Genomic DNA, 25,191 nt, shown 5'->3' on the forward strand with positions numbered 1-25,191 from the left:
ACCCACCATTCTAAGGGCAGTTACTGCTACAACCTTGAAGCAATTGATGTCTTTGCTAGTTGCCGGAGCATTCTTTATACAGTTCATCATTTTTTTAATAGAAGCTGTAGCTTCCCTTATTGAACTTTTTATTTCATCATTTGAAGAAGCTTCCTCAGTTGTTGGCAAAGTATTCCCAGGAGCTTCATTAGTTGAAGGAGCTTCGGTTGTTGGAAGAGTTTTCACAGGAGCTTCATCATTTGGTGGGAGAGTATTCTCAGTGGTAGAAGGGACAGGGGCAGTGACAATGATTGAATCATTATTGACATATAAAGCTTCAATGGAGACCGGGTGAATAATGCTTTCTATGCTTTCTCGGCCTATAACACCACCATTTTTGAATTCCAACTGACCTCTTTCCCTAAGAAGGGTGGTTGTCCAGTTCCGGACAGTGGGAAATCTTCGAACCACCATCCTCGTCCTGTAGACAACCCTATCAACATAGCATGCCTGCAAAAAGGTTCAAACATGGATTATAAGCTGGGACGACAAACACTTCACTCTAACACTGGAATACTTCACTCTAACTATGTTTTACTTCACTGAAATGGAAAAACAAAGCACTACAATCATAGATGACAGACACTTCACTCTAACACTGGAATACTTCACTCTAACCATGTTTTACTTCACTATAAGTTGTGCTTAAATTAGAAAACTCACCAATAAGAAAGTGATGGGTCCAGTGAATGGAGTGGATTTGTTCTTTTTTTTTCCAGCTATCATGTGCTGTGATTAGCACATTCAAAACATAGTTGCACCAGTTGTACTTTCTCACATTGAAAATGTTGTCTATATAGTCCAATATTCTTCCATCACAAATCCCATTTGCAGATGGTGAGATCAGCACAGAGTCCAACAGTACAAGAAAAACTTTTTTAAACAACTCACCACCATCTACATCAGTATCAAGCTGGTCTTGCAAATCAGTTGCGTAGATTGAATTTCTGTCCTTCTTCAAAGCTTTTGCAATGTTCTGCATATCATCGTTTATGTAATACTTCTTTTCAATATTTATCTTCCACTCCCCTCTTAGCAATCCTAAGGTCGCATGCACATCCTCCTCAGTGATATGCAACGGCTCATCATCAATTAACTTGATTCTTGTGCAGTTGTCTAGATTAAAATTCTCCAGGAGTGAAAATGCCATTTCCGCAGGAATACTTCTGATCTTTAGATGGACAAGCTGCCCGAATCCCATCTCTTCCAGCGCAGCTAGTTGTCTTTTGTTCATCTTCTCTATGGCATCAACTAGATTTTTAATTCCTACCTTGACAACAAGTTTCGGTCTCCTGATTTTAATATTTTCAAAATCATCCGACACCATTTTTTTCTTTCCTTTAGCCTTATTCTGCTTCTTTGCAGCAGACTCTTCATTGTCATCTTTTAAACCTTTTCTCTTTGAGCCTAGAAGAAATAATACAAAAAAAATTACTTCACTGTACTGTATCACAAACACTTCACTCTAATACTGGAATACTTCACTGAAATGGAATTACAGAGCACTACAATCATAGTTTACAGACACTTCACTCTAACACTGGAATACTTCACTCTAACCATGTTTTACTTCACTGAAATGTAATTACAGAGCACTACAATCATAGATGACAGACACTTCAATCTAACCATGTTTTACTTCACTCTAACCATGTTTTACTTCACTGAAATGTAATTACAGAGCACTACAATCATAGATGACAGACACTTCACTCTAACACTGGAATACTTCACTACAAGCATGTTTTACATCACTGAACTGGAAAAACAAAGCAATACAAGCATGCACAATACACTTCACTGTAAGCAAATATTGTAGTTCACTCTAACACTGGGATACTTCACTCTAGCCTTGTTTTACTTCACTCTAACCTTGTTTTACTTTACTGAATGGAAAAACAGAGCACTACAATCATAGATGACAGACACTTAACTCTAATTTGTGCCATATACATAATATATTTCATTAAGATACTAAATAATTAAATAACTCACATTGAGGTCTATCATGAATATACTTCGACCTCTTTTCAGAATAATCAGTAGTATTTTGTTTGGAAGGTTTATCCTCCCTATTCTTCATCCTTTTCTCTGCAACATCTGCAACATCTGCTTCATTTGTAGTAGAAGCTGTAGTTTTTTGTTTGGAAGGTCTATCCTCCCGATTTTTCATCCTTTTCTCGGCATTAAGTGTTTCATCCTCCCGATTCTTCATTCTTTTCTCGACAACAATTGCTTCATTTGCTGAATCTTTATGACCTTTCATTTGTTCTATAGAAATACATAAAATTAGAATATTCTTTCTTTTCATATGCATATAGAATCAAAAGACTGAAATTATTTCATGAAACCTTTAAGTATGTCGATTGGTACAATCTCAGCCGCAATTTCTGCCAACCTTTTTTCCACTGAAATATCAAGCATAATACAAAAAATTTTACTTCATTGTAGATAACAAACACTTCACTCTAACCATGGACTACTTCACTCTAACCACGTTTTACTTCACTCTAACCATGTTTTACTTCACTGAAATGGAAAAACAAAGCACTAGAAGCATAGATGACAGAAACTTCACTATAACACTAAAATACTTAACTCTAACCATGTTTTACTTCACTGAATTGATAAAACAGAGCACTACAAGCATAGATGACAGACACTTCACTCTAACACTGGACTACTTCACTCTAACCATGTTTTACTTCACTGAAATGGAAAAACAAAGCACTACAAGAATAGATGACAACCACTTCACTATAGCACTAGAATAGTGTAATACTTCACAAACACTTCACTCTAATAATGTAATACTTCACTAAGTGAAAAACAGAGTATGTATTTGTTAATGTAATACTTCACTAATAATGTAATACTCACGATCGGAGTCTACGGTTGTTGTTTTTCTTTTTTTCTCTCGATCAAAACCTACACAAAAAAATAGAAGTAGTTAACTGTAGTGATTAACTGTAAGCAGATGTTCATATGATTGAATTTGCAGAATTCTCAAAACTAACTTTTATTCTAAAACTAAATCTAAATTAGAATGAGAAATCTAAATCATAAACTAGTAGAACAACTTGCATTTTGAAAAATCTTTCTGATTTGGATTCATTGTTCGACTATGGATGAAGGCGACGGCGATTGCAGACGCGATGGATGGAAACGGCGGCGATTGCAGGAACGAGAAGACGGCGACGATGGATGGAGACGACGGGAAGAACAGTGAAGGCGGGATCGATTGATTTGCGTAATTAAAATTGTTAACCTAATTTTATTAGAGAAATGTCCATTATACCCCCGCCTTGTATAGTGAAGTAAATTTGTGTTAGAGTGAACTGATTTCTCCTTTAAATTCGAAAATCACGTGTTAAAACTAGCCCTTGATTTTCTTAATCTTGTGGCTGTGATTTGTTCTCTAGTTATATACTTAAGGGGCATTTGCCACATATCACTGCTCTATATATATATATATATATATATATATATATATATATTTACACACGCACAAAACATTTCTCAAGTCAAACCCCAAACCATCAGCCATGGCCAAAACCCTCCAATTTTTCCTAGCTTCATTTCTCCTCTATGCATCATTTCTACTACAACAAACCCTAGCGCCAAAATCATCGTCACAAACAACTCCACCACCACCCCGGGCGGCATCCGCTTCGACCGCGAAATCGGCGCCGCCTTCACCATCGCCACCGAGCAATCCATCAACGAATTCATCTGGAAGCTCTTCCGCCAAAATTCCCCCGCCGACCGAAAAGACGTCCCCGTCCTGAACGTCGTCGTCAAGCGCCTCGACGACGACACGCTGGCGGAGACGGGCGGGGAGAACATCTACGTGAACGACAACGGCATCATGAGCTTCGGCGACGCCAAGTTCGACTTCACGGCGCTCATGTACCACGAAACCACCCACATTTTCCAGTGGTCGGGGCGGGGAACGGCCCCGGGGGGATTGACCGAGGGGATTGCGGATTATGTGGTGATGAAGTCGAAGTACTTTGTTTCCGAGGGGTATACGAAGCCCGGGGAGGGGGGGCGGTGGGACGAGGGGTACGGCGTGACAGCGAGGTTTTTGGAGTATTGTGATGGTTTGAGGGAAGGGTTTACGGTGGATTTGAATAACAAGATGAGGGAGGTTTATAAGGATGAGTATTTTCTTGAGATGTTGGCTAAGCCTTTGGATCAGGTTTGGAAGGAGTATAAGGCTATATATGCAAAGTGATGAATTTTTAGCCTTTTAGGTGTTTTAGATGTTTTGGGTTTTGGGTTTGGAGAAATTAATATATTAATGATCATGCCCTAATATATAGCAATATGTGGGACTATATCAAATTTTTTACTAAAATGACTTTTGGTGATATTTAAGAATTTTCAATTTTTCGTAATCGTGTGTTCAAATTAAAATGCCTTTTGGTGGTAAAACAAGTATCCTTTTCTTCTTTTCTTGTTTTTATTTTTTTAAATTTTAATGAAACAATATCATTTTGAGTATCATTGAAAATCAATATTTATACATAAATGACAATTTGTAATTTAAATTCCAATTTAAAACTAGTGTTAGTAAATTGGAATTTAACATGAACTTCATGCATTTAAGGTTCTTAAAATTATGTTTAGAAAATTACTCTATGTACCTCTGTCCCCCATTAATTGTCCACTTTGGTTCCTGACACATAGTAATTTGAATCCTAAAAAATACTCCCTCCGTCCCACTTTAGGAGTCCTGGTTTACCATTTTTGGGTGTCCCGTGTCCCACTTTAGGAGTCTCGGTTGGAATTTTCCATAAATGGTATTAGGCCCTACATTCCACTAACATTTTTCCACTCACATTTTGTTTTAGAACAAATATAAAAAAGTAGGACTCACATTCCACTATCTTTTTTCATCAACTTTTCTTTACGTTTCTTAAAACTCGTGTCGAACTCAACCGGGACTCCTAAAGTGGGACGAAGAGAGTAATAATGAGTAATTATAATTTTTCAGGATTATCATTCTTCAACCTATAATTTTTATTATATTATTTTATCAATTAATAAATTGATAAGATAATTTTATTGTACTTACAAAAATTATGAATTGTAATAAATAATAATAATAATAATTAATAATATGAATTTATTATTATTATTATTATTTTGTTCTCAGTTAATATAAAATAAAAGTATGAATCATCTTATTATACTATTATCACTATGGAGTAACATTTAAAAGTTTAATTCAAAATCTTACTATGTCAATTAATTAATTAATTAACTATTATAAATTCAAATTCTAAGAACTTTCCTTGTTTCGAAACAAAGGAAACTTTTTTCTCTATACAGAAGTGGGATACATTATCAAATAATAATATTTCAATCACTTTTTCTTTTTATCTCTCTTTTATTTTACTAATTGTGTATTAAAATTCGTGTCATTTCAAATATTGTCTATTTTTAAGGACGTTGAGAGTATAATCTAAATTTAGTAAACGGACAAAAAAGAAAACATATTTTTCGTGGACGTAAAGATACCATTCCCGAAACTTTGCAAGATATAATCGTTATAGACGATAAATCTAAAAAAAGAGAAACACAATCCTTTCCCCTTCTACATTAATAATAAGAGGAAAACCACCAAAATACTTCCTCCATCCGCCATTAAATGTCACATTTTTCTTTCTTTTGTTCGTTCGCCAATAAATGTCTCATTTCACTTTTACTGTATTTGATAAGTGGACCCACATTTTATTATAAAATCAATTTATAAAAGTAGGTTCCACATTCCATTAATTTTTTCTACCCACTTTATTTGTAAAGTCAAAACAATTTCTTAAACTTATTTCGATCAAATGTAAGACATTTAATTTAATTATGGGCGGAGAGTGGAGAGAGTACATAGAAAACCCCATAGAGAGTACATTCATATCTAAATAAATGTAGAAAACCTCATAAGTTATTCCAGTCAGACCTAAATAAATTAGGAAATCGATCATCCAATATCCATAATGTTGTAAAATCCATTAAATACTATGAGTTGTTTTCCCCAAAACAAACATTATATATATATAGCGAGATTAGGGACATACAGATACAGTTACAAAAGAGTATAATAACTCAAAGAGAAGTAGGATGTTAAAAAATTTATTAATAAATAATTTTAAAAAAATACCTACGGGTTGCAGCCAGTTGGCAGCGCAGAGCTGTGGTGACCTTAGAGCATCCACAATAGCTTTAGGCTAGCCACAAACTTCTTCTGCCACATTATCAGCATTAAAATTCTTCCTGCCACATTATCAGGACAAGCAACTGGACAAGCAATAGGCTAGCCACAACAATCAAAATTAAAAAACAACTAAATTTACGGAATTAAACAAAAAATACGGAATTAAATTTACGACACATATACAGGAAAATCCATTAATTTCATTAAAAAAAGTACTCCCTTCGTCCCAAGGAAGATGACCCCTTTCTTGGACGGCACGAGATTTTATGCAACTTTATTTTGTGTGTTAAATGGAGAGAGTAAAGTAAGAGAAAGGGGATAAAGTAGAGATAAATGAGTTTCCATTTTAAGTAATGAGTTATCTTGGTTGGGACAAACAAAAAAGGAAAGTGAGTCATCTTTAATGGGACGGAGGGAGTACATTAATTAAAAAAAATTACATAATAAAAAAAATACATAAAATAAAAAAAAAAACTATCGCCGTGCAGTCCTCCGCGCTCACAACTCTTCAATTAAATCCTTTTGGAGTTGAATATGAACATCCACTTGGCGCATGTCGGCATGTGCTTAGAGGCGGCCGATTTCATCGTGAGGTACCCCCCTTCGTACGTTGGGGGTGGACATGCGACTTCATTATCGTCATTGGTCCAACTAGTCAGTTGTACACCTTCATCTACGACTATCATGTTGTGCATGATAATACAGGCGTACATTATAGAAGCAATGCAGTCGACATGCCACAAACGCGTTGGACCCTTAACTGCCGCCCATCGAGCCTGGAACACACCAAATGCGCGCTCCACGTCCTTGTGCGCCGACTCCTGCCGTTTCGTAAAGTAGGCCTTCCTGTCCTCATTTGCGCATCTGATCGTCTTCCCAAAGATAGGCCACCTAGGGTATATCTCATCCGCCAAGTAGTAGTCCATATCATGCCGTTGCCGTTGGCGACAAAACTGATGGCCGGACCGACGCCCTGGCACTGCTCGTTGAAAAGGGGCGACGAGTTGAGGACGTTGAGGTCGTTGTTCGACCCGGCAAATATGTATGCCAACTCCACAGGCGATAATCAGCTACGGTCTCGAGGATCATCGTGGGATTCTTTCCCTTGTAGCCGCTGGTGTACAACCCCTTCCATGCAGCGGACAGTTCTTCTACTCCCAATGCATACAATCTATGCTGCCTAACATCCCCGGGAACCCATGCTTCTCCTCGTGCATCTGCATCAGATCCTGACAGTCTACCGGGGTAGGGCTTCGAAGATACTGGTCCTTGAATATTTCAATGACGCCCTTACAAAAATATTTCATACACTGCAGGGCAGTCGTCTCACCGATGTGGAGGTACTCGTCCCACATGTTTGCCGCGCCTCCGTAGGCCAACTGTCTGATAGCCGCAGTGCACTTTTGTATAGTTGTGTGGCCGGGTCTGTCCACCGCGTCGTACCTGAACTGGAAACATAGATATTGATGAGCGTCAACAATACGCATAAACAGTGGCCTACTCATCCTAAAACGCCGCCTGAAAAGGTTGGCCCCAAACCGCGGCTCCGGAGCGAAGTAGTCGTCATATACAGCCGCTGATGTGCAGCTTGGTGATCCCGATCAATCACTGCTCGGCGGTGGACAACGGGTCGAGGTCGAGGTACCGGCGGCTGCAAGGCCCTTTGTAACAGTCGCTCTGCCTCGCGGATCGTATATGCCTCTAACACTTCCAACGCTTGCCGTTCGAACTCCTCCTCGGCATCCCTACCACTACTACCACTACTACCACTACCACCACTACCACCCGCGTTACTCATTTCGCGTTATTGCTCTTTTACAGAAATTAAGAGAGAAAGAAAGCTTGTTAAAACAAGCAGTGCAAATGAAAATGACGTTCAAATCGCGTATATATAGTATTTCGGATATTAAATAAAAAAATTGCGATGGCCGATCGCTCGCCAATCGCTAGCCTACAATAGCGGCGAGCGCTCGCCAATTCCGCGCTAGCCGCTTACAATGGTTCGGCGAGCGGACCGGCCAGCGCCGAGAATCGGCTAACCGGTCGCTCGCCGACCATTGTGGATGCTCTTAAGATCACGGGTTCAAACCCCGCCACCTATTGGGAGACTCGGCATAAATCTGCAAACCCGATCGAATAGAATTAGTCGGATTCTGCCAAAGGTGTGTTCGGTATACCTGTGGTAAAAAAAAATAAAAAATTAAAAGAATATCAAAATTATGCTATAATTGAATAATGACGAGGCAAACTTGGTCCATGTGGGACCATAGGCCCTAACAATTTTTCCCTCGCGTATTTATGTTTTTTTCTTCCTTTTTCATGCAACATTTGTATATTATGGTTTTCTGGCTGTTTCACATACAAATTTATGTTTTTTCACATAAATATTGCAGAAATATTTTTAGTACGATATCATAAAGTAAATATAAATGTATAAATGTTTTAAATTTAATATCATGATAAGTAATGATTTTGCAATTTAAGAATGAAAAATAATTCTTTAGCTCAATAAATGTCTAGACAAATTAGATTACGGAGTATTTTTTAGTTTCATTCAAAATGTTTCCATGAAAATTATTAAAAGATATTTGTATTATTTGTTTATTAATTTAAAATATGCAAAATAATTCATACATACCAATTCATCTAGATGATTGGAAACCTTCAAATTATTAATTGAAGATGAGACGACTTATTAACTTAATCATGCTTTATTGTTATCTAAATTATTTATAATCATTATTATATAGTAACAAACAAAGAAAAATAAGGTCGTTCGCTTCCACTTTATAATAAGAAAAAAGAGTAACAATTACACTAATTTTCTAGACGTTCTCTCTGAATGAGCACTAAGTTCATTTTCGGCATGAGAAAATTGAAGTCCATTCAATTGAATATGTATATATATATGTAGGAAAAAGAGTAACACATGACCGAGTTTCTCATAACAATAATATACTAATATTAATGTAATACTCCATTTATCTTCATTAAATTTATAAAAAAAGAGAAAAATGCCAGCAATAAACAGTACTTCGTTTACCTAATTTTCACAGTCATTTAAGTATTATTTATATATGTAAGAAATGTCAGATAAATTTTAGTGTGCGGCCGGCATCAACACATGACTTCATGACTAAGGCATTGACAAATACTACTACTAATAATACAAGACTTGACTAATTAATATTATATCCATTCGTGTTGAGCTCTTCACAATAGCTATATGTTGAACTCTTCACTCTAGCTATAATTTAATTTAAACGTATACTATATGACTATTCAACGTTGACAAAGTCAACGACTGGGATTCCCCCTCCTTATAAAAACCGTACAAACGCAACTTCATTTAATATCAAAAAACAGAAGACTTTATGAATTAAAAATCTCGAAAATGTGCAGCTTATCGTTGATCACGATGCTCGTAGTCCTTTCAGCCATCGGAGGCGGCTCCGCAGTGGAATACAGCGTGACGAACAACGCTGAGAACACTCCCGGTGGCGCCAAGTTCAACACCGACATCGGCGCGGATTATAGCCGTCAAACACTAGATGCTGCCACCAATTTCATATGGGATCTCTTCCAGCAGACTAACCCTGCCGATCGGAAATCCGTCGACGGAGTTAGCATGTTCGTTGATGACATGGATGGCGTTGCTTATGCTTCCAACAACGAAATCCATGTTAGTGCAAGGTACGTCCGTGCACCTCTCAAAACGTCGTTTCATTAAAATATGTGTATTTTTTTTATTGTTCCTTCATTTTCATTTTACCTTTTTATTTTTATAAACCAGCATTATTTCACCGAACGCCACCTTTTTATACACAAATATGACAATTGAGAAAAACTGAATTTTTCGACTTTATTGCATTTCTAAATCTTATGAAATTGACCAAAACTTGATCAACTTTTATAAGATTGTTGTGCAACAATTGAGACTAATTTGAGTTGGTATATATGATCATATAATCTTTCAAAAATTTGTTATTTTGTAATAATAACAATAAATTAACCACTTTTCAACAGTAAACGCTCTAACAAAAATTACAAATATGTCACCTGAATATGAATGTGAACCATGATATGCAGGTACATCAATGATTTCTCGGGTGACGTGAAAAGGGAGATCACGGGCGTACTGTACCACGAGACGACACACGTGTGGCAGTGGAACGGGAACGGGCAATCAGTACCGGGCGGTCTGATTGAAGGGATAGCAGATTTCGTGAGGCTCAAGGCAAATTATGCACCGGCACACTGGGTGGGGCCGGGTGGGGGCGACCGTTGGGATCAAGGGTATGATGTGACGGCAAGGTTCCTAGAGTACTGCGACGGGCTGCAGAGCGGATTTGTGGCGGAGCTGAACAAGAAGATGAGAGATGGTTACAGCCCAAGTTTCTTTCAGGAGTTGCTTGGAAAGTCGGTCGACACTCTCTGGGCAGATTACAAAGCTGCATATGCCAATTAATTAGTTAAATTTTGTCTAAGTGGAAAATTTAACACTTTATTTATCAATTTTACTAAGCAATCAATAAACTTTGCTTTGAACTTGGCATAACCAATATTTTCTAGGGATACTGGCATATAATATAATGAAACTTTCAAAAAGTTAGTTTTTATTATGAACATTAAAATTGGCAAATAATATCACGATCTTTACCCCGGTTTATTTTTTTCCATGAATGAAAAAATTCCCATAAATAATATTATGATACGGATTTTCTTTCGTAATTTCTCGACAACAATTCTGAGAGCTTCAAGTTTTTCAATCTTGAAGATAGTTTTTCTTGAAGTACACCCTCCAAAATTGTTCTTCAATCTATTAAAATAAATTGAAGTTTTTCATTCGTAGGAAAAAATAAACCAGGGGTAAAGTTCGTGAGATTATTTGCCAATTTAAAAGTTCGTGGGAAAAATTCAACTTTTTGAAAGTTTCGTGATATTAGATGCCAATATTCCTATTTTCTATAATCTATAATCATTATTAAATAGAGGCAAAATAACTTATCATTCATTCTTACCCAAATAATGTAATTATAAAATAGAAGAAAAACAAACTAATTAAGAAAAGTAAGTTCATTCGCTTCCGTGATGCATTCATTAAGCTTTTAACTAAATCTTCCACCTAATTATAATCTGAAAAAGAGTATGCTTATATTACAATTCCACACGTTTCTAGTCGTTCTCATGTGATATGATTGTAGGAAAAAGACGAACACATAATCCAGTTTATCAAAACAATAATGTTGATTTGTCTTCAATAAATTTCCTCAAAAACAGAAAATTGCCTCCAAAAAACAGTGGTACGTGTACCTAATCCAGTGAGTTCTTCGCGTCTTCTTCGTGGTATAGCGCAATCAAGAATTATTTACCCAACTGTTTACAGCGTACTTACCTATATTGCCAATCAAACTAGAATATTTCACTCATATTTTTCAAAATACTTTCTACATCCACTTTCCATAGTCTTGATAGTAGATTTCACGAGTTATAATACGAAATTAGTAAGTATATAAGAGTGAAATAAATAAAAAGTAGTAGTAGTTTGAGTATTAATAATGAAAAAATTGGTAATGAAAAATATAATAAGTCTAATTTTGTAGAAGACTCAAAATTGAATAAGATTATTGAAGGGTTAATTCTATTTGTGTTCTAGGCTACAATAGCCATTCCAAATTAATACTGGACTTTATTTAGCTTCCCAATTTGGGAAAGACGCATGAGGATCATGCGTCTTTCGTTAATGAAACGCATCAGATATATGCGTCTTAGGGAAAGACGCATGACCCTCATGCGTCTGTTAATTTTTTAATTTTTTTATTGAAAGACGCATGACCCTCATGCGTCTTTCCCTAAGACGCATAACGGTCATGCGTCTCTATTTTGAACATATCGCGACAGACAGAGGCAGAAAAACCATTCTGTGAAACCAAGGCAGCGGCGTCTTTCCGGCGATTTCCGGCGATTAGCGGCGAATCCCGGCGAATTCTTCCTCGCGGCGGGGAGCTTTCAGTTCACCTTCCTCGCGGACATCCATTTGATTAGGTATCCTCTTCTTTCTACCACGGCCACGCCTTCGAGGAAGCAACTGCTCAGGGGTGATGTCCAATTTCCATCCAGGTTTAGCCCAATAATCTTCGTGTCTTGGTGCATCCCATGGATGAGGACTAGAATACTGTGCTTCCCAGGTAGATTTGTGGAATTTTGTAGATATGAGCTCAAACATAGCGATACCTCTATCTCTAGCAACTGCACAAGCATGTGAGCAAGGAACTCTCCACGTCTGCCACTTCCCACAAGTGCACTTAGAATCTTCAAACTGCACCTTCTGTACATTGTTGCCCTTTGGCTTCCCATCTTCTAACCGTGCCTGACTTCGAATTTGGTAATGTCCTAATCCTCGGTCAAGTACAGAAATGTGATGTTTTTGCCCCTTGGCATCATTCTCAGCAAGTTTGTCCCTCGCCCACGGTGTTAACCGACCTTCGGTGTGCTGTATTTTTGTCTTCTTTTGTGCCCACCATTCCACTGTTCTCCAAAATGTGAGATCAATCAAAGCTCTAATTGGCAACTCTCTTACACCCCTCAAAACATTGTTGTAGCACTCCGACATGTTTGTTGAGGTAACCCCCCATCTAAGTCCATCATCGTAACAAAGAGACCAATTTTCTTTTCCGGCCCTGTTCAGCTGTCGTATCGCATCAGGGCTTTCCTCATGCAGTGCACGCCGCCTTCTCTTATATTTACGCTCTTGAGTTGTAGCACCCAATGCCCACACCATGCCTTTCACAGTAGGACCCTTGCACTTCTGTAAGATATTTTTCCTCACATGGATCAAACAAAATTTATGGTGACATTTCGGCTCCTTTTTCCATTCATCAGAATCCATAGCCTTGAAAATTCCTTTATGCCTATCCGATATGATGCACACCTCCCTCTGGTATTTCACCACATGAATTCTGACATGTTTCAAGAACCATGTCCAACTGTCGCCAGTTTCCTCATCAACAATGGCATATGCAATAGGCAAGCATTTTTTGTTAGCATCAACACCACAAGCAACAAGCAATTTACCTTTAAATCTTCCTCGAAGGTGAGTCCCGTCAATTGTTAAAACTGGTTGGGCCAGCTGAAAAGCATGTATAGCAGCTCCAAATGCCCAAAAAACATAACTGAACACTTTTTTACGTCCGTGACTCAACAGCTCGTTGTGCTTCCACTCAACAATTGTGCCTGGATTCTGTGACTGCAGTTCAAGCATGTAGCTTGGTAACTGTCTGAATGATTCCTCCCATCCACCAAAGACAATCTCTAAAGCCTTTCTCCGTGCATACCATGCCTTCTTGTAACTGATCACCACATTGAATCTTTCATGAATATATGCTTTTATGTTCGAGGCCTTGAAAGAAACATCTTCTTGTATTTGATGTCGTATACACAGAGCAATCATCGCTGATGAAAAGTTAGCATGTCCTCTATTCACACGATGACCTTCACAAGTATGTCGTCTCACCCACTTCCTAATTTCCCAAAGATCATCATGAGCCCTTTGTGTAACAGAGACTTCCCACGAGCATTCATTCGCTTTTTCAGCGTCGGTCTCGCTGATAATAGCTATCCCATCTTCTGTCGTTCCCGCTGGAAATTTGCATACGGCATGCCACCTTCTTAACTTGCTCTCAACGACCTTAAACTGTCTTTGATGCCACAAACTCCACATAGTCATAGCCGTCTTCACATGGAGCTTGGAGTCAAATTTTGTTCCCATACCAATCCGATATGGATGTCTCTCATCCCAGTACATGTTGCTCTGTTCATTACCAACTTCATCAGGTACCTCAGAAGGACCACTTGGTAAGTTGCGAAAGAATTTCATCCCCTTGGGAACGTATTTTGGAAGCGGTTGTTCACCTTGCACAACGGGTTTACAAACTACTATCTCATCATCAGAAGCATCACCAAGAGAATCCTCACTTAGACTGGCATCTGCCTCAGATGTTACTGGCGACAATGGTTCATCATTATCTCGTACAATGCGAGTATTATCATCAAGGGTATCTGCAACATCTAAGTCGTTATTTATTCCAACACCAACATTAACAGCATCTGCAACACTCATATCACGATCAGAGCTCACATGTTCAACCCTCGCCGATGATCCAATACCACAATCAACAACGCCATAATCAACACTTGGTGTGATTTCCGAACTTCTCACAGGTGTATACTCAACAAACAATTCAATACAACGAGTAGAATTTTGAGCATCGTTGAACATAAACTCCACACTTTGATCAGTGTAAATCTCAGTACATATATAACTCATAGTGGATGCAAAGACTAGACAATGTCTCCATGATATTTGAATGACATGTTGATTCATATCTATTCTCATTGCACCACATATCATTGCAACTAATTCAGAATACGAAACGCACGAATTCAATATAATGGAGCCTCTTGCCCGAGGTGGATCATAACAAATACCCAAGTGTGGAAGTTGAACTATTTTACCACCCCAATACAAACTCACAAATATTTGCATGATTTCTGCATAAGAAAATATAACAAATACAAAAATTAGGGACAATTTTTTTCCTATGAACCCTAATTTTATAAATCAGGGAAAACCAACCTAATCTAACAATATTATTCAATAATTAAGAGTAAGAGATAAACTTACCTAAATATAACGACAAGATGGAAGAAATCTTCGGCAAAATTAACGAAATCACCGGAAATTAGCTCAAAATCGCGCTGCCTCCTTTTTTTTCTCTCATCTTTCACAGAATGGTTTTTCTGCCTCTGTCTGTCGCGATATGTTCAAAATAGAGACGCATGACCGTTATGCGTCTTAGGGAAAGACGCATGAGGGTCATGCGTCTTTCAATAAAAAAATTAAAAAATTAACAGACGCATGAGGGTCATGCGTCTTTCCCTAAGACGCATATATCTGATGCGTTTCATTAACGAAAGACGCATGATCCTCATGCGTCTTTCCTAAACTGGGAAGCTAAATAAAGTCCAGTATTAATTTGGAATGGCTATTGTAGCCTAGAACACAAATAGAATTAACCCGATTATTGAATCTAGACGGAAAAATTATGCATCCTACAATGCTACAATACAACGAGGAAATATATATATACACAAGAAAAGTAAACACATATAGTTAGCCCTTTTATCTGTCTTTTTTAATTTTCTGCAATTTACTTTTCCTGTCTTTGTTCATCGGTTGCTGGATGAAATTCCTTCCGCGAACGGACCTCCTTTATCCGGTGAATTCTCGCTAATATCTTTAGATACGAGTTTACTCGTAACATCTGGTGCTTTCATTCAGTTCTCATCCTCCGAATTACCGCCACCATGCCACAATCAACCGACGTTCCATCGTTGCTTGAACGGATTTCAGTGGCAATTACCAAATTGGAATCACGATTGAAATCCGTTCAAGAAACGATGGAACGTCGGTTGATTGTGACATGGTGGGGGTAATTCAGAGGACGCGAACTGAATGAAAGCTCCAGATGATACGAGTAAACTCGTATATAAAGATATTAGCGAAATTTCGCCGGATAATGAGATATGTGAGATATATATGGACATGAGCTCGTATCCGCCTAGCTCGTCCCTCAAGCTTCAACCGCAACATGCATGGATAAATCCAAGATGTGCAAGCATTATTTGAATTAAATATTTTATTTAAACAACAATTCGAGCTATATATAAAAATTAACCTTACCTTTTTGTTCAATGTAGATTGGAAGATCACGTAGAATTGTTAATTGTGGAAAATCCTAAACACAATATTGTTTTTATGACCAAATTTTGTAATATTAGCCCAATTAACCATTTGAGCATATTTGTTTTGGAGAAAGGGTACTAAAATTATTGTGTGAGGTGGGCATCGACACATGACTTGACTCACATTTATTATTACACGTATATATCGATCACATGGAAGACTATTCAACGTTGACGACGTCAACGACGCTGTTCCTATATATATCCACACAAACAATTCATAACAAAACCAGAAGAATTAAGTCATTAACAAACTTAAAATGGGCAGTTTAACGCTGATCACTATGCTCTTAATCCTTTCGGTGATCGGAGGGGGCTCCGCGGTGGAATACAGTGTGACGAACACCGCGGAGAACACTCCCGGCGGCACCAAGTTCAACAACGTCATCGGCGCGGAATACAGCCAGCAAACACTCGCTGCCGCCACCGATTTCATATGGGGTATCTTCCAGCAGCAGACTAACCCTGCCGACCGGCAATCCTTAGACAGAGTTAGCTTGTTCATTGATGTCTTTGATGAAGTCAAGCTCAAGGATGTCCCTGCTTATGCTTCCAATAACGAAATCCATGTTAGTGCCAGGTACGTCCATGCTCTCTCTGTTCATGTGTAGCTAATCTGACAAATCTTGTACGGTTCGTTCGGTACATGGAATTGGAATTAGGATTCTACGGAAAATCAAAATCCTTTGTTCGGTAAAAAATAATCAATAAGAAGTGTGTGTGTGCACGTGTGTTTATGTTAGTGTGTATAATGTGTGTAGTATGTGAAGTTACCCAATTTTATGGAGTTCTATCTATTTGGAATTAAGTATCTATTTTTTTTATATGGAATTCAAATTATGGAATTGAGACGAATTCAATTTCAAATCTAAGTATTTTATGGTATAAATATTGGTTTGAAATTGAAGGCTTCAATTTCAATTCCGCATGCTCAATTCCATCATACCGAACAAAGCCTCAAGGGATTGCACAATATTCTTGAATTTATATGATCATATATAATTATTCGACACATGTTATCAAAAGTAATCACTCCTAAAAAATTATAAATATACCACTGAATATGAACGCAAGCTGATCATACCACATAGTACATATTTTAGTGGAATTAGTGTAATTCAACGTTTTAAAAATCGGACCGGAAAACAAACTGACGAAGCTATCAATTCAGGCATATCAATGATTTTTTGGGCGATGTGAAAGTGGAGTTCACGGGTATCCTGTACCACGAGATGACACACGTGTGGCAGTGGGAATGGGAATGGGAATGGGAACAGGAACACGGATGAGCAATTATTAAAACTGAATGAAGGGATAGCAGATTTCGTGAGGCTCAAGGCAGGATATCCAGCACCAGGCTGGAGGGGGCCGGGAGAAGGCGACCGGTGGGATGAGGGCTACAGCGTCGCGGCAAGGTTCCTAGAGTATTGCGACGGGCTGAAGAGCGGATTTGAGGCGGAGCTGAACAAGAAGTTGAGAGATAGTTACAGCCCAAATTTCTTTCAGGAGTTGCTTGGAAAGAAGGTCGACACTCTCTGGGCAGAATACAAAGCTACATATGCCAATTAATTATACCATATGCATATTTAATAGTATGTCAAATAAGCTAGGGTCCTCTTTTGTGCCTTTTATGTTGGAGTATGAGTATTACATTTCATGATGTGTACGTGCAAGTTACAAATTTAATATAACTATATAAGTATTAGTTTTATGGGGAGCGATCAATTGCTAACTAATTAGCAATCTCAATCTAAGACTAAATCTTAACCATTAGATTAGATAATCTAGTGGTTGAAATAATGCCACATGATTATATTTTTAATCAAGAAAATTAATAAATAAAATTAGAGGGTATTAATGTCAATTCTCTCTCATTAAAATCATCTTAAAACTTTAAATTTACGTAACTCTTTCGATTTAAATTATTTTTTCGCAAAAAATATATCAAATTAAAGATAATTTTATAATGATTCCTACGAGATCTCAATTGCATATGTTCCGACGACGTTCGGATGATGAAATTTGATATTTTTTATTTTAGTTTTTGTAAATGTTGATAACCAGATTTTTATCAAGAAATATATCAAAAAAATCTCAATAAAACCATGTAAAAATCTCAATAAATATGTGTTGATATTCTTATGTCATATTGTTGATATTTGTAATACACTATGTTGATATAAAAAAACATTCACGAAAATTATCATATGATAACATAATGACGATATTAACCTTTTGTTGATATTTTTTCTACTATTTATTGAGATTCGTAAGATTTAATCTCATCCACTCAATTTTAAAATCTAAGGGTGGATATTTGGTCTTGATTTTGGATTAGGGTACTATAAGCATTAGAATATGACCCTTAGTTTTATTATAAAATGTGAGTGTAATAAGTTGGTAGAATGTGAGACCTATTTATATCTATAGTAAAAATGAAATATGACTCTTATAGTGAGATGAAAGTAGTACAAGATTATGCTTATTATTACAATTCCAATCGTTTCTAAAAAGATTATGTTGATTTCTTATTTAATATAGTACTAAATTAAGCATAATTCCAATCGTTTCTAAATATTTCTCCTTGGTTTCATGACTTCATCATTTCATGGTTTTCATGGAAATCGGAAGATCACGTGGAAATGTTCATCATGGAAAATCCTAAACAACAACATTAATGTTTTTATGATCATATTTTAAATCTATATTAAAATCTAGAATTTGGCCAAATTTTATGATATTATCGATCAATTTCCCTTTCATTAAAATATCTGTCACATTTCATTGATCATATTTGTTTTGGAGACAAGGGTACTAAAATTATTGTGTGGTGTGCATCGACACTTGACTTGACTAATTAATAGTATCCATACGAATTCAATCTTCACATTTATCGAATATATCGATCACAAGGCAGACTATTCAACGTTGACGACGTTATAAACCACACAAGCGCGCACTTCATTTAATAACAAAAATAGAAGAATTAACACTCTCAAAAATGGGCAGCGCGTTGATGATACGAGTCGTGGAGATGCAGCGGAAGAAGAGAGAGAAGAGTAGCAAGAAGATGAGGTCGAGCACGAGCCACCTTGGGAGCAGGACGAGCCAGTCTACGCCTGGCTTGATGTTTTATTTACGCTATTTCATTTACACTTGCGTATTTTTGGTAATTTTCTATATTATTTTGAACCGAGCATAATTTATAAGCTCTGTCCGCGTTATTTTGTTGGTTCTTCCACGAATCTCTAATATCAAAAGTATTATTTTTCTCTCAAAGACTCGCCAAATGCCCAAAACTATGATTTCTCTTTAACCCTAGTTCATCTTCGTCGTTAGCCTCTCGGCTCTCATGACAGTTTTTCATTGTTTAATAATTGTGATATCGTGTTTTCTTGGAGTTCTTTGGCTGGTTGGTTGGAGAGAAACACATGATACGAGCTTTGACCGTATCATCTGGTATTTTCATCTGTTTTCATGTCACCAAATACATTGGGGATGCCAATTTTGGAGGAGATTCCAGCAGGCGGCAGCCACGTCGGAAGATAAGTCTATGGTGCACAATCAATTGGCACAAGAACATATTAACCATAAAAAAAAAAGAAAAGAAAAGAAAAGAAAAGAAAAACAAACTCAAAAGTCAGATCTGTCATACTACAACATTAGGTTATTAAAATCATCTTCCACTTTATAATCAGAAAAAGAGGATACTTTAGTTTTACCTTTGAGTAAAACAATTGCCATTTTTTAAAATTTTAATTCGTCCAAAAAATTATTCTATATCTATTTATACTAAGATTTTTCTAAATAAGGTGAGTTCCATTATATACTTGTAGTATCATAAATTAATAAACTGCTATAAACCCATTTAAACATAATAAATTATTGAAACTTATTTTCACAGTTATTTATTCAAACTTTGAACATTACTTAAATTTATGTAAATAAGAACAGAATCCAAATCGAAATTGGGTGTGGTAACGGGTCCAAGTTGAAGTGGGCGGAATGCTTAAATTTTAACTCAAGCCCAATTTGACTCCCACATATGGCAGGGCAGCTCACCCACTTCGCACGTGCTACGCTTGGAGTAACGCAACGCTCCGCTGCAGCGCGTGCGATAAGATTTCGCCCCACACTTGAAATAGCGCAGATATTGTAACTGATGAATTCAACGCACTTGCAACTGATTCACCAAGCTGGACGTTGGTGGAGATCTCTTCCCGCCATCGCCTCACCGGAAACCGCCAAACCATGGAGTTTCCTGCGGCGGTGGCGCTATTCATTTTCCTCGCATCTACCGCCGTTTATTCAGCTCAGGACTTCGACATCGCCTCGCAGCTCCGCTCCAAGCCATCCAACACAGCCGGTCTCTGCGCTAATGTCATCGAGCCTTCTGGATTCCCTTGCACCGAACACACTGTAAGTTCTCGCATCGGATAATGCTATTGCTATGCATTTCGCTAGTTCAATTTAATTGGAAGTGCAACTTCTTTTAAGTTACTGTAGATTTTACCTTAATTGTGGAGTTTCTATGTTGATAACTGTTACGAAATTTGTGTACCTGCTATTTGTGATCGTGATTAGGGCAAGCATTTAGCTGATGAATTTTTAAAAAGCGTGGCCAAGGACGATTTTTGTGTAGGAGTACTCGTTTGAAATTTTGTTGTTCAATTGTTTGTTAATAGTAATGTATCTTTCACAATATTGTTGCAGACTCGGACAAAAGATGGATATGTTTTGGGACTTCAGCGTGTTACGTCTCATTCTGTAGCTGTGCATAAAGGGGCACCTCCGGTTTTGCTCATTCATGGACTTTTTATGGTAATTGTGTGACTTGCGTCCGCGGCTTGGTTTTTAGTTAATATATGAATGGAATGTGAATATATGGAGATTATATGTGCTGGGAGTAACTGTTGATTGTTGAAATCGGTATTTGTTCTGATCATGTTTCCTTCGATTGTTTGGAATTGGCTATCAAATGCTTTTCTTGGCGGATGGAAAGTGCATTGATATATATATTTGTTAGTTCAAGAAGCTGTTGGCAGTGTAATTGTTTCTGTTGTTCTTTTGCAGTATTATGGTGTACTTGTTACTAGGTTACAGCGTGCTTTTCGCTTCTATTTCTGGATCACAGCTCAGTGATAGAACACATTGCTTTGGTTGAAATGACATATTCCATTGAATCTGATAAACTGAAATAGCTTCTGACTTCCTATATCTTCAGTAGATGGTGATTAGATTCATGTAGATGCCAGTACAGTATTGTCAATGTTATTAGATGAATATTAATATAGATATGTAGATAGATAGATAGATCAGATCCATTGATATGTTTGGTTTCCGTGTGTTTCATCCTGATTCCTGTCCTACCATTCTTTATCAACTGCCAAAAAATAGTTTGATTTGCTATGCATTATTGTAATGCTATTTGTTTGTATAATGAGGTTCTGACTCCCTATGATTGCTTGCTTGTATGGATCTGAAAATCTCAGAAGTAAATTTTCTATTTTCAAGGTCTCCTACTAGCTGGAAGTACAAATTTAAAGTGGAAAGGAAATTTTTTGAGTTAACTTGTGGACAATGTATGCAGAAACTAGTAGTTAGTATAAGAATTAGGAAAATAAAATGAAACCCCTTAATGACGATCACAGCCACAAACTTTCTATGTTATCCATGTATAAATATATATTAACATCTTTGAATCAGAAATTTGAAGAATAAAATGTAGCAAACTTACAATGATTGCACCCAAGGAATGGAGAATATTTAGTTATTCAAAATAGAATTCTCTGTATGTAGGGATCCTTTGTACTGCCCATGTAATCATACCACATATTAGCTCTATGTGCTTGACATTTAGTCTAGTTTTACCAGGAAATTGAGCTATACATGTAGAGGAATTGTTTGCCTTCCCTATTTTATTTGTCAATAATGCAATTTTCTATCAAATGTTTTTGTTCTTGTTAGATAAGTTACTCTCTTCTTGTCTGTTAATTATTGCAACAATTTAAAATGTATTTATTCTGAGCTCTCTTTTTTTTATATGCTGCCACAACAAACAATTAAACAGGGAGGTGATGCATGGTTCTTGGATTCCCCAAATCAATCCTTGGGTTTTATACTTGCCAACCGTGGTTATGATGTGTGGGTTGGTAATGTACGTGGAACACGTTGGAGTCATGGACATGTATCTCTGTCAGAGGAAGATAAGGTCAATTTTTGTTCCTTTGGTTCTTACATTGTCAATGCAATAATATTATAATAACAACTCATCTCAATGTGAACTAGCAAAACATTATAGTGTACTATCAGTTTTTTTCAATTAGACACTGGCTGTTCGTCAAGCAATCCTGCATTGAATGGAGAGATGTACTGGAATTTGACTATTCAATGGAAAATTATTGCTTAGATAATGCCCAAATCTATGTTAACCTTCTTTTGCACTGCAAGAAATTTTATTTTTTTACTCTGTTAGACCTCACAGGCACATTAGGGAAAGGAAAGGATGTCTTCTTCTACTTCTCAAACTGATCATTATTTTGGAGTGATTTTATTTTGACTTAAGTTTGATGCTTTACATTTATTTCAGGATTTCTGGGATTGGAGTTGGCAAGAGCTGGCTCTTCATGACCTGGGAGAAATGATTCATTACATATATTCAACTACAAATTCCGAAGTATTAGTTGTCGGACATTCACAGGTCTTCGATTGCGTGAAAAACTCTAATATTTAGCTAATCATGTTAAATTCTTATATGCTATTCTTCCGTACTTTTTTACAGGGAACAATCATGTCTCTGGCGGCCTTAACTCAACCATATATAGCAAAAATGGTTAAGGCTGCTGCACTTCTCTGTCCTATATCATACCTGGATCATATCACTGCTCCTTTTGTTCTGAAATTAGTTAAAATGCGTCTAGACGAGGTTTGTTTGATGTGGTCAACTCTTTTCTTTCTGGAAGTATTCCCCTGTTGGATTAATGTTTCTGAATGTTTACTCATATATTCAACTACTTGTTCAAGATAATTCTGGCATTGGGAATTCATGAGCTCAATTTCAAAAGGTATAAAACATTTGATCTCTCTAAAACTATAACATTGTCTAGCTCTTCCCTGAGCATTCTGATCGTAGAATTCCATTATTTCAGTGAATGGGGCACTCGCATCATGGATATGATGTGCGACGGACATCTGGACTGTGCTGACATGCTTTCTTCAGTTACAGGTCTCAGATTCTTACAAATTCTTCTTCATCTCTGTTTCTTTCCCTTAGATCATAGGTGCTTGATGGGAATAATGGTATTCTCCCTTATGATACATTTAATCTTGCTAGTTATGTCGATTCAGTCTTTAGCACCTAGACAATTGGTGTCAAGTGAGAAGGTAGGGCGTGTGGAGGTTATCTCACAGGTTATTTGGACCTCGTGAAAATAGTTGGACGAAAATTGTTCATTATTTTTGTTGCTACTTGTGTGATTTCATTTTTCTAAGCATTAAATTGGCTGCAAAAAAAATACTTTGTCAGTGAATTATATGCTTTATGATAGTAGAATTGCTGAGTTTATTTTCTTGTGGCAGTATGAACTTCTACGTGCCAATGCAAAATGTTAACTAGTTCTGAGGTCAGGCAACTGGATTCTGATTGTTATGCTGCCATGACTGATGATTAAAAAAAAAAATAGTGTTTCTATTCTGAAGTTTAGCTCTCTAAAGCTATAAAAATGTACTTTGCTACATTTTGCCATTATGACAAACATTGCTGAAGTGCAATTTATATTTGTTCATATTGGCTCTAGGTTGCCTCACTAAATCTCGTATATCTTCAGGGGAGAATTGCTGCTTCAATAGCTCGCGGATCGATTCCTATCTTGAATATGAGCCTCACCCATCATCCTCAAAGAACTTGCACCATCTTTTCCAGAGTATGTGCTTCTGCTCCATCTCTATTCTTCTACTAAGATACTGCATTTTTCTCAACAAAATTTCTTGAGTTTAACTTACTCCCCTGAGGAGAGGGACAAATTGCTAGAAGATGGTTGGGCTCTTAGCTCTTGGTGCTATGATGCTTGTAATGCTGATGAATGAACATGCACGACCCATGCATACTTATTTGTACGTCATTTCTGCTCGCTCATTATTATGCCTCTGATGTTCCTGGTTGTTGTTCATGGCAGTGATCCGTGAGGGAACATTCGCGATGTATGACTATGGAGTGTGGAAAAATCTAATGTACTACAAGCAGAGGAAGCCACCAGCATTTGATGTCAGCTCCATCCCCAGTTCATTGCCGATCTGGATGGGGTACGGAGGCAATGATGCATTAGCAGACGCTGCAGATGTGCAGCGTACAATCAAGGAATTGGTATCAAAACCTGAATTGCTCTATCTTGAAAACTACGGACACATAGATTTCCTATTAAGCACGAGAGGCAAGGAAGATGTTTACGACAGTATGCTTTCTTTCTTTAGCTCCTTGGCAAAATCTAGCTCTTATTGAGCTCTAGTGTATGTCTACTACTATTTCTATGTTGTAAATTGTACTCTACACGTGTGTTGTACATACGGGATCCGTTGTTATCCCCTTGGCTAGGTTTTGTGAGCCGGGTTAGGATTCAGATTCGGATTCGGAGTTATCCACGTAACTGGGTCTTATAAGACTCTAATTGGGACTCTATGTAATACGAGGATTCATTCTTGTTTTTCCTAGTAAATATCCCTTTGCTACGTAACCAGTGTGTGTATGAAGTAATTTAAATTTGCAAGTCCGAGTTCTAGTATAATATTAAGAAAATTAAGCCTAACAAGATATCAAAAGCAAACATTCTAAGAAATTATTTATTTTGGTAAAAATGAATTAACGAAAAAATTGCGACAAGTGATATACTAGAGCAAACATTTCCGAAAATATTTTCGTGACCGTAACCAAAAAACTTATTCAAAGCCAAATAAAGCTAGTACTATTATTTTCCAATAATTTATACATCTAACTCTCAAAATTAAGTTCCTCAACTCCATCTTTTTTTTTTTTTATGATCTCAATTTCCTCTCTTTACCTATAATTGTAATTGTAGGGATCAGATTAGGGTCGGATTCACTAATTACCAAGACCTCTTTGTTCTTGTACAAGAGAG

The 25,191-nt window shown here is 37.1% G+C and overlaps 4 protein-coding genes and 1 pseudogene across 6 annotated transcripts; 4 read left to right on the top strand and 1 right to left on the bottom strand.

Moving 5' to 3' along the window:
- The first annotated feature begins 3,163 nt into the window (after positions 1-3,163).
- Positions 3,164-4,276, top strand: LOC148933891 (uncharacterized). The gene is made up of 2 exons (XM_089061950.1): positions 3,164-3,264; positions 3,658-4,276. The coding sequence occupies exons 1-2, from the start codon at positions 3,164-3,166 to the stop codon at positions 4,274-4,276; spliced, it is 720 nt and encodes a 239-aa protein (XP_088918076.1).
- A 5,318-nt stretch (positions 4,277-9,594) lies between these two features.
- On the top strand, positions 9,595-10,814 carry LOC125185108 (uncharacterized). The gene is made up of 2 exons (XM_048081592.2): positions 9,595-9,949; positions 10,346-10,814. The coding sequence occupies exons 1-2, from the start codon at positions 9,651-9,653 to the stop codon at positions 10,722-10,724; spliced, it is 678 nt and encodes a 225-aa protein (XP_047937549.1). The 5' UTR covers positions 9,595-9,650; the 3' UTR covers positions 10,725-10,814.
- A 1,407-nt stretch (positions 10,815-12,221) lies between these two features.
- Positions 12,222-14,801, bottom strand: LOC148933892 (uncharacterized). The gene has a single exon (XM_089061951.1). The coding sequence runs from the start codon at positions 14,799-14,801 to the stop codon at positions 12,222-12,224; it is 2,580 nt and encodes an 859-aa protein (XP_088918077.1).
- A 1,499-nt stretch (positions 14,802-16,300) lies between these two features.
- On the top strand, positions 16,301-17,720 carry LOC125224228 (uncharacterized; annotated as a pseudogene). The gene is made up of 2 exons (XR_016130725.1): positions 16,301-16,640; positions 17,232-17,720. The product of XR_016130725.1 is annotated as an uncharacterized LOC125224228 (transcript).
- A 1,283-nt stretch (positions 17,721-19,003) lies between these two features.
- Positions 19,004-24,789, top strand: LIP1 (lipase 1). Of its 2 annotated transcripts, none has more exons than XM_048127093.2 (9): positions 19,004-20,479; positions 20,774-20,881; positions 22,131-22,271; positions 22,650-22,760; positions 22,842-22,985; positions 23,084-23,124; positions 23,209-23,285; positions 23,857-23,982; positions 24,235-24,789. In XM_048127093.2, the coding sequence occupies exons 1-9, from the start codon at positions 20,312-20,314 to the stop codon at positions 24,555-24,557; spliced, it is 1,239 nt and encodes a 412-aa protein (XP_047983050.1). In that variant the 5' UTR covers positions 19,004-20,311; the 3' UTR covers positions 24,558-24,789. The 2 variants fall into 2 exon arrangements, with proteins under 2 accessions (XP_047983050.1, XP_047983051.1); XM_048127094.2 differs by having other exon boundaries at positions 19,007-20,479; positions 23,887-23,982.
- The last annotated feature ends 402 nt before the right edge of the window (positions 24,790-25,191 follow it).

The sequence above is a fragment of the Salvia hispanica genome, chromosome 1 (assembly GCF_029641045.1).
Source record: "Salvia hispanica isolate PSC_SH4W2 chromosome 1, Shi_PSC_v1, whole genome shotgun sequence".
NCBI classification, from domain to species: Eukaryota; Viridiplantae; Streptophyta; class Magnoliopsida; order Lamiales; family Lamiaceae; genus Salvia; species Salvia hispanica.